We start from the raw sequence: 9,522 nt of genomic DNA, 5'->3' as shown, positions 1-9,522 counted from the left end.
CTAGCCAAAACATGGAAGCAACCTAAATGCCCACTGACGGATGGATAAAGAAGATACAGTGTATATATACAAGGAATACTACTCAGCCACAAAAAAGAACAAAACAATGCCATTTGCAGCAACACAGATGGACCTAGAGATGATTACACTAAGTGAAGAAGTCAGAAAGAGAAAGACAAATACCACATGACATCACTTATATGTGGAATCTAAAATCTGATACAAATGAGTTGTCTACGAAACAGAAGCAGACTCATAGACACAGAGAACAGACTTGTGGTTGTGGAGGGAGGTGGGGAAGAGATGGGGAGGTGGGGAGCTTACGATTAGCAGATGCAAATTATTATATAAAGAATGGATAAAGAGCAAGGTCCTACTGTATAGCACTGTATATTCAATATCCTGGGATAAACCACATGGAAAAATATGAAAAAGGATGTATATATGGAGAACTGAGTCATTTTGCTGCACAGCAGAAATTAACGTGCGTGCTGTGTGTGCTAAGTTGCTTCAGTCGTGTGGGACTCTTTGCGACTTTATGACTGAAGCCCACAAGGCTCCTCTGTCCATGGGTAACACAACATTGTAAATCAACTATACTTCAATAAAATAGATTAAAAAAAGAATAGGATTTATTGAGGGCTTGCTCCACACCAGGCACTGTCTTTTCATGCCTTAGTTTTTTCAGTCATCACAACAACCTTATGATGTAGAGTTGCTGTCATCTTCATCTGACGGTTGAGGAACCTGAGCTCGGAGAGGATTATCAGGACAATCCTCTGATGGCCTTCAGCCTCAGTCCTTCCTATTCATTCTTTCCCCAATAAAACCAGAGTTGCTGCCTTGTCTGGAGCACTCACTGGCTTTCTCCTGCTCTCTGGTTAAACAGAAAGCTCTATTAACACAGATTTATGAAGCCCTCCAGCTCTGACTCCTGCCCACCTGTCTGGCCTAATCTTCTGCTAATCCCCGACACGCACCCTTGGTCCAGCCATCCCGAATTACTTGTGTAATGAAGCGAAGAAATCTCATTTGCTGGAAATGCTGCATGAAAATGTTTTGGATGTAAAACAGTGTGGGGAAAGAACCACGCACCCCAGGGAGCTCTTTTCACTTTCTTCGCGGAAAGCATGGGAGTTTGGGGAAGGGCAAAGCGTCCAGGTCCTCCGGCTGACTCTGAGTGGCTGGCACTGGCCCGCAAACCCAGTGGGCTCATTCTGGCTGGAAAGAGAGCCTTCAGGGGATGTGTATGGGAGTCGAAGAGGGAAAAGAGTAAAGGAGGAAGTGAGGGGGTGTGCAAGGAGTAGGCCAGTGGGTGTCTAGAGAGAGTTCTGGTACCGTGTGGGGTCTGCGGTTTTAATCGGGTTACATTAGTGATTCTGCGGTAGCTTCAGGCTCTGCTGTTCCTCTTTGCTTTTGTGCTTATCTTCCCTTATTCTAGCAAGGTTGTCAGCCCTTTGAAACATGTCAAGATCATCTAACTCCGAGTGCTGGGAACACGTGTTTCTGGGTGCCTGACACAAGCAGGGAGTCGGCAAATATTTGTGAAACAGATAAATGTCTGAGAAGCACATCCAGACTCGCAGTGTCCTCATTCCTTCTTCCATGCGTCTGTCCTCTCCTCTAAGAGGACACAGGTCATGCAGTGTGATGCCTGCCTATTTACTGCCATAACTTTGCCGAGGGCAGAGATGTCTCGTTGGAGGACTCTTTATCCCTAGCAGCTAGCAGAGTAGTGGTGCACAGAAAATGTCAATATTTGTCCAAGGAATAGTCAATGGGGACTTCCCTGGTGGCTCAACGGTTAAAGCATCTGCCTGCAATGTAGGAGATGTGGGTTCGATCTCTGGGTTGGGAAGACCTCCTAGAGAAGGCAACCCACTCCAGAATTCCTGCCTGGGAAATCCCATGGAGGGGCTCCAGTCCACGGGGTCACAAAAGAGTCGGGTGTGACTAAGTGACTAAACAACATATGTATTTACTGATGAGATACAGAGCACAAACAGTAACCACAATTGGAGGGGGCTGACACCCAGCTTCTATCTCGCCCTTGGCATGGCCTGGGCTGGCCTCTTGCCTATCAGCTTTTGGCAGCTCCACATAGAGATTTTGCTCCCAATATCATATCCTCTGTTCTTGGCCTTCTTTTTCCTTTCTTGGAATGATTACTTCTTAGGGAGCTGGGTTTAGGAAGGGAAGAACAGGAAGCTCACTGCCATGTCTTCCTGAGTGATGTATAACCAGAAAGGTGGTGGGAGGAAAACAGAGGGCCTACTATGCTCAGAAGCAAGCTTTGCAAATGATGCCATACTAATCCAATGAATTATCATTATCTCCAGTTTATCGACAAAGAACCTGAAGCTCAGAGGGTAAGCAACTTGCCCAAGTACAGCTCGGTTCATTTCAAGGCAGAGACTCAAACTCAGGTCTGTGGACCCCTAGCTAGTGCCCTTGACCACTGCTCCCTGATGTGCGCTTTGCTCTGAGTCCCGAGCTGCCAGAGGAAGGCTCAGTGCAGGGAGCTGTGGCCGTGCGCTGCTGTAAGACACTAGCATGGGGTGGGTCGGAGTCATTGCTGGGGAGGTGGCTGAGGCCAGAGCCAAGTGTGCTGGCCTGACTTCAGGCTCAAAGGGTGAGGGACAGGCTCAGGAGCTGGAGGGGCAGCAAAATCACGGGCCAGGAGGCTCCTTGGAGGACAGAGTAGAAGGCGTATCATAAAAGATCAGGGCAAACAAGCATGGTCAGGGAGACCTCAGAAGAGGCCAAACTCAGGAAGAAATGCAGCCTGACTGATGTCTTGACTGCAGTCTGTGAGACCCATGCAGAGCATCCGGTTAAGCTAGACCCAGATTTTGACCCTTGGAAACTGTGAGATAATAACTGTGTGTTGGTTTTGAAAAAAAAAAAAAAAGGGCAAGCCATGGGCGATCAAGGAAGGATGGGGCTCCTGCTGGGTCTGTATGGACCGACTCTGCCAGGGGACTGCACACATGGTCCATACTTACCCCAGAGAAAAGACAGGGGGAACACACTTCCCTAGACTGGGGGCCCTTTAGACCCAGTTCAGACCTGGGGAGAATTGCCATGGCTCTATCTACTCTTGGGCCTCTAATAGTACCAACCCTGGAACACAGGGGCCAGAGGGCCAGGTACCTGGTAAGACTCTGAAGGATTTGCGTCTTCAGCTCTGTTCCGTAGTAGCTGTGTGTTCCTGGGCCGGTTACTTAACCTCTCTGTGACTCAGTCTCCTTATCTGTGTGTGTGTGTGTGTGTGTGTGTGCGTGCGTGCTAAGTTACTTCAGTCGTGTCCGACTCTTTGTGACCCCATGGACTGTACCCTGCCAGGGTCCTCTGTCCATGGGATTTTCCAGGCAAGAATACTAGAGTGGGTTGCCATTCCCTTCTCCAGGGGAACTTCTTGACCCAGGGATCGAACCTGAGTCTCCCTCATTGCAGGCAGATTCTTTTATCATCTGAGCCAATGGGGGTAATACTAATACTTACTTCTCAGACTTGTAAAGAAAATAAAGAAGGAAGAATCCGGCACTACACTGGGGCAAACAGTCGGCCCTCTATGGAATAGCTGTTTTATTATTTTTGTCACAGGTCATTGTAAAGCCTGTGCTCACAGGGACATGTAATGCAACAGAAAGGGTATGGATTCTGGAGTCAGGACCCCCGACCCTCTTGCTGTAAAAGCTTGACTTCACCCTCATGGCTGTGAGAATCACCTTTTTGATCTGAGCCCAGTGTATTCTTCTGTAAAAAGGGGTGACGTTCACAGTGCTCAGTCGCTCAGTTGTGTCCGACTCTTTGCGACCCCATGGACTGTAGCCCACCAGGTTCCTCTGTCCATGGAATTCTCCAGGCAATACTGGAGTGGGATGCCATTTCCTCCTCTAGGGGAACTTCCTGACCCAGGGATCCCACATCTCTTGTGCCTCCTGCATTGGTGGACAGATTCTTTACCACTGCGCCACCTGGGACTCCTGACATTCACATTGGCCACAAAAGAAGATTGGAAGGGTTTCAAAAGAAGGAATGCAAAGTACCAGCCCAGGGCCCTGCACAAAGTAGGTGCTTGTGGAGCACTCAGTGACCCTGGAGAGCCCATGGGATGGCTCCGGAACTCCTCCTGCCTAGGATCACAGTTTCCTAGGTGAGGCCTGCCATGGAGGGGAGGTCAGACTGGCCTAGACGTGTGGCTGGGGTGGGGCCCCCTGATCTTTACCCGGGAGTCAGATTGGAGGCTAGGATAGGGGATATCTATCCTAGGATAGGAGGGGTACCAAGGGCAGGGTCTGGGGTGAGCAAGTAGGGGTGAAGCAGGAGCTCAGCTGGAGACAAGAGATGGACAGGTGGCCTGGGAGGTGGGCAGCCTGGGGATTCGGAGGTTGAGATGGAGGAAGACCAGAGACTCAGCAGGGCAACCTCACAGAGTGGAGACCCACTTCTGGGGGACCACTGAGCAGCTTCTCTGCTTCTCCAGCTGCTGACTTGGGGCCTCCAGGGACCTGTCTGGGCAACAGAATTTCTGTGGCTCCGGAGAGAGGACAGGAAGACTCCAGGCCCAGAGAGGAATCACAGGTACCTCAGAGGGAGGGCCTGCCCATCCAAGGCCAGACCCAGGCCTTAAGGAGTCGCCAGGCTGAGCTGGGCACCCACAGGTCTGGGTTCTGTGGTGTGAAAGCTGTGGCCTATGGCTCCTGTCCAGGGAACCCAGAAACCACAACCCACATGCCCCACACTCTCCAGACTTCAAAGAAAGGCCTTTGTTTCCTCTTAATGTGCTAGTAAAGCTCCTTCTGAAAAATTCCAACCTGGTCTCTGCTGAACCCAGAGAAAGGAATGTGTGGGCACCTCTGCCAGGGGAGCTTATGGGATCAGAGAGGGGGAGGGAAAGTCCCCGTGCTCCTGACTGGACCCAGCACGGTCCTCCCACCCTCATCCCCTCCACAGGGAAGTTCCTTATGATCCCATTCTAAAGATGAGGGGACTGAGATGGGGAGGGAGATGACTCATCAGGGCCCCAGCTGTGGTGGTGGAGAGGGGCCCTGTGTGGAGGTTTGTGCTAGGTGGGGGCCTGGGTGAGCCTGGAAGAGTTGTGACAGCTAATTCCCATTTACTTTCCCAAGGGCACTAACCCTCTCCTTCTAAGGACATCTCTATTAACGACTGTAACAGCAACAGCGGCAGTGAACATTAGTCGAACGCCTGGCAGGCTCTAGGCCCTGTGCTAATGCTGAGCTTGCATTATCTCTTTTAAAGTTCAGTTGCTCTCTTACCCCATTTTATGGATGAGGAAACCAAGACTTCTGGGGTTGTAACATCCCCAGTGAATGGCAGAGTCAGGATGTGAACTCTGTTGCTTGGCACTGGCTCTCAGTCAAGCGCTGTCCACCTGGGAGATGGCCCCGTGCCTTCTAAACAGGGTCACTTGGACCGAGCTGGCTGAAGACACTGCTCATGACCACCCTCCCCCCTGGGCCGGCACCTCCAGGCCTGGCCTCCACCCCAGAGACCTACCCCTGGGTGAACCCTAGGTGCCTCTGCACAGTGGGGGCCCAGAAACCCATCCCACCGCAAGTAGATGGAGCATGGATTTGCCATGGGCTTGAGCCACAGACAGAAAAGTCAGAGGGGTCTGACCATGCTGGGCTGCTACCAGCACTTGGGTGGATCTGGCCACTGACTGGGCAGGGATCCCAATTGTGGGGTCTCCTGGCTGAGCGTCCTCAGGGAGCCTGGGCCTGACCAGGAGAAGTGGGGCAGACCCGCGAGACCTGGTGAAACCCTGCGCTGGGTTGGGATGTAGATTCACACAGCTCTGACTGCCAGAAGGGTGGCTGGGAACTCAACTGGCATGGATGAGAGCTGATGCTTGACCGAATACAAGACCTGCAAGGTCTGCTCTTGGCTGGGCTCCCTGAAGCTCGAGGTGTGCCCCCTGGAGGGGAAGCAGCTTCCCAACAGTCAGCACTGTCTAAGTCCCTCCTGCCGATATGGCCTTCACCCAGCACTCACTGAGCGCTGCCTAGCACCTAGCCCAGGGTGCAGTGGTTGGGGGATGCGGTCCCCAGGAGCAGGGGGTTGGGGAGGGGGAGAGGGGACTCCGGAGTCCTGCTGCCTGTGTTTGACTCTCAGCTCCAGCATTTATCAGACGTGGTGTCTTGGGCCAGTAACCTGTGCCTTGCTTTCCTCCTCTGCAAAAACGGCATAGTGAAGTGAAATTTGCTCAGTCGTGTCCAACTCTGTGACCCCATGGACTATATAGACCATGGAATTCTCCAGGTCAGAATATTGGAGTGGGTAGCCTTTCCCTTCTCCAGGGGATCGTCTCCACACAGGGATCAAACCCAGGTCTCGTGCATTGCAGGCAGATTCTATACCAGCTGAGCCACAAGGGAAGCCCCCAAAATGACATAACCTCAGAGGGCTGTGGTGAGAATTGAATGAGTCCATATGACCAAAGTGCTTAGCGCGTTCTGGCATGGGGTGAGCACAGAGTAAGGGGTATTATTTCACGGCTATTATTTCATTGCTCCCTGGAGGATTTTTTTGTTTCCTTAGTAGGCTCTGTTCTGGCTTGAGGTGCAGCAAGTTGCCCATACACCCGGAAACTTAACTTACAGGTATCGGAACATCTGTGACTCCCGTGCACTGCCCACGCTTGTCCCCCACCCTCATAGCCACTCAGGTTCCAAGTCCCAGAGATTCTGACTCCCTACCCTTCCTGGTGTTTCTTCCACCTATCCCTGATGTCTGTCGTCATGGTCCTGGGTCCCAAAGGCAACCAGCTCATGGGTCTCCCAGCTGCTGGACTAAAATGCTCCCTAAGCTGCTGTCCACCCTGTGGTCAGAATGACTGCGCTTAGCAGGTGATCTGAGCAGGTCACGCTCCTGCTTAACACCATTCAGTGGTTCCCGTTATCTTCGGGCCAGAGGCAGCACCTTCGCCTCAGCATCCAAGCCGGGGCCCTCCTCCTTCCTGCATTCATGGCCTCCACCCCCAACTGCCTGCCTCTCCAGCCTTCTTCGTCTCTTGCAGTCCTGACTGTCTTGCTCTCTTTATGCTTCTATAATTGTGTGTTTGACACCACGCACACTGCTCCTTTTGCCTGGGATGCACTTGCCTGCTTCAGCCTGCCCCCTAATCCCTACCCCTCCTTTACACTCAGGGCAGGTGCTGCAGACTCCAGCAAGCCCTCCTGGGTTCCCCCTCCAGGCAGATTCCATGCCCTCCTCCGGGCTCCCGGAGTACCCTGAGTTTATAAAAGCTTGTATCCATTCATTACACAAATATTTGTTTCACAGAGGACCTCTCTGTGCCAGGCACTGTTCCAGCTCCTGGGGATACAGCAAAGCAGCTGAAAACCTCTGCCCTGGGAAGCTTGCCTAACCCTACCTGGCTTCTGGTCACCCTGGAAGGATGGGTCTGCCTCCCCACTGGAGGTGAGCTAAAGGAGGGCGGGCTGGGCTGATGAGTTCTTTGACTTTGTGTCCTCAGTCTGATGCGTGTAGCTGTCCATACATGTTGGTTGGATGTATTTCAGGCACTGTACTTGGTGCCGGGGAGAAAAAGTGCGTGTGACAGGGAGGAAGTATCTGGCACTATGAGAGTCAGCAGAAGTGATGGCTGGGAGCATGGCCCTGGGGTCAGGGGCCCAGTTTCAGACCCTGCAGCTGCCTCTTACTAGTGGTACGACCTTGAACAAGCTACTTGAACTCTCTGTGCTTCGGTTTCCCCATCACAGCAATGGGCTTATCATTAACATCTTATAATATCAGGAAGGTTAGAAGGGTTAATATTTATGACACACTTAGGACAATGCCTTGCACGCAGTCAGTGCCTTATATAGAAATAAACATTCACTAAACAAATGAATAGCAATCATAGATTCTGAACAAAGATGGCCCTGGGTTCAAATCTCTTCTCTGCTAGGTCCCATATGTGATCCTGGGAAAGTCATTGAACCCGGCTGAGCCTCAGATCCTTGGTCTATGAACTGAAGGTACCAACAATACTTCCCTCACTAAGATGTCATCTCCTGGGATTCCAGGAGCCTGTGTTCATAATGTGCACAGCACAGGATGAACACCAGGTAAATACTTTGAAATAAATCTCTTCTAATGGGGCAAAAGAAAGCTCTTGCCCTCAGGGGTCTCATGGTCCCCAAGGGAAGAATGAAAACATTGGCCTCTGCTCATTCTTCAGATGCCACCTCCTCCAGGAAGCCTCCCTAGAATCCTGTGGTTCCTCTATCTTTTGTACTGCCACAATGCTTGGCTCCCTGTGCCTAGTATGCATTTTTCATTTTAAAGTTCCAGTTCTGAAGCTGACCACCTCTATGGCACTGAACTTTCCCTTCCTGTCTCTGAGCCTTGGTTTTTTTTTTTAATCTGAGAAAGGAGATAGAATCACCTTCAGCAGAATATTATTGCAGGGATCAAATTGTGGGAGACAGTGTCGGGCAAACACTAAGATATGCCAGATTAGTTGTAGATCCTCAATAAATGCCAGTTTCCATTCCCCTCTCTTCATCTGACCATAGTCTCTAGTTCATTGAAGAGCCTGATTTAACTCTGTAATTCCCAGAGATGGCAGGTAAAAGAGTCTGTGGATAAATGAGCTGTGAATGAATGGAGTGCACACACGAGTGACTGCCAGAGTGGAGGGCATGTTTTCTGGGTCTGCTCAGGTACGTTCCAACCCTCCCTTCCGTCCATCTCCTGCTCCACACACTGTTCCACCTTGAGGCCTTGGCACAAGATGGAATTTTCCTCCTTTCCCCCATTGCCTGGCTAACTCTTGCTGGATTCTCTTAGCCCGGGGTCCCTTCTGTAGGGGGGTCCCCCCTGCTCCGCCAACCCCCGGTCCCTGACCCCAGCTTAGGGCTAGGCTGTAGTCTCAGGTCACAACCTTAAGTACTTTAAAGTTGTAATCTGACATTTCCTGTGTGGTACTCTCGTTAATTGATGTTAACCCTGCTAGACTGTGGACCCCGTGGGAACAGGGATGGTGCATTTTTGATTCCCCAGAGCTTGGCACCATGCCTGGCATAGAATGGGCTGTTTATACTCTAAATGTGAAGAGACAGGACCTTTTGGTCCTCCGCACCCAGGTCCTTCCTCCCGGCCTGCCCAGAGCTCTGTCCCCGGGTCCTAGGGAGACTGGGGCCCCCACCTGCCCCCCTGTCCACGAGTGTGCGGTGCTGACTCTCAGCGGAGGGAGAGGCTGGGCCTCCAGTCATACCTCAGCCACGATGGAGTCCCTGGAGTTGACGTCATAGGTCCAGCCATCCAGGCAGGGCTCAGTGGCCCCCTGGGTGTCATTGGGCAGGCTGGCGTTGGATGGATATGCGAAACGGAGGCACGTCTCAGGCTTCCCATTCTGGCCCATGGGGAGCACCCAGGGCCCCGCGGAGGCGTTGGGTGGAGGGCGGCAGTGGTGGATGGGGGTGGCAGCTGTGAAGATCTGCAGCAGGTTGTGGTTGGCCATGCCGATGATGGGGAGGCCCAGCA

At 51.9% G+C, this 9,522-nt stretch overlaps 1 protein-coding gene across 1 annotated transcript in view; it reads right to left on the bottom strand.

Annotated features, from left to right (window-relative positions):
- SLC22A8 (solute carrier family 22 (organic anion transporter), member 8) overlaps positions 1-9,522 on the bottom strand; it is a 20,507-nt gene that overhangs the window by 9,925 nt on the left and 1,060 nt on the right. The window contains exon 3 of the mRNA XM_010853962.1: positions 9,254-9,522. This exon is cut by the window's right edge and continues 5 nt beyond it. Within this exon, the coding sequence (XP_010852264.1) occupies positions 9,254-9,522 (269 nt within the window). The remainder of the gene's footprint in view (positions 1-9,253) is intronic.

Source organism: Bison bison, unplaced genomic scaffold, assembly GCF_000754665.1.
Source record: "Bison bison bison isolate TAMUID 2011002044 unplaced genomic scaffold, Bison_UMD1.0 scf7180017864334, whole genome shotgun sequence".
NCBI lineage: Eukaryota > Metazoa > Chordata > Mammalia > Artiodactyla > Bovidae > Bison > Bison bison.
Note: the sequence above shows the minus strand (reverse complement) of the source record. Positions and strands in the feature narration are given on the sequence as shown.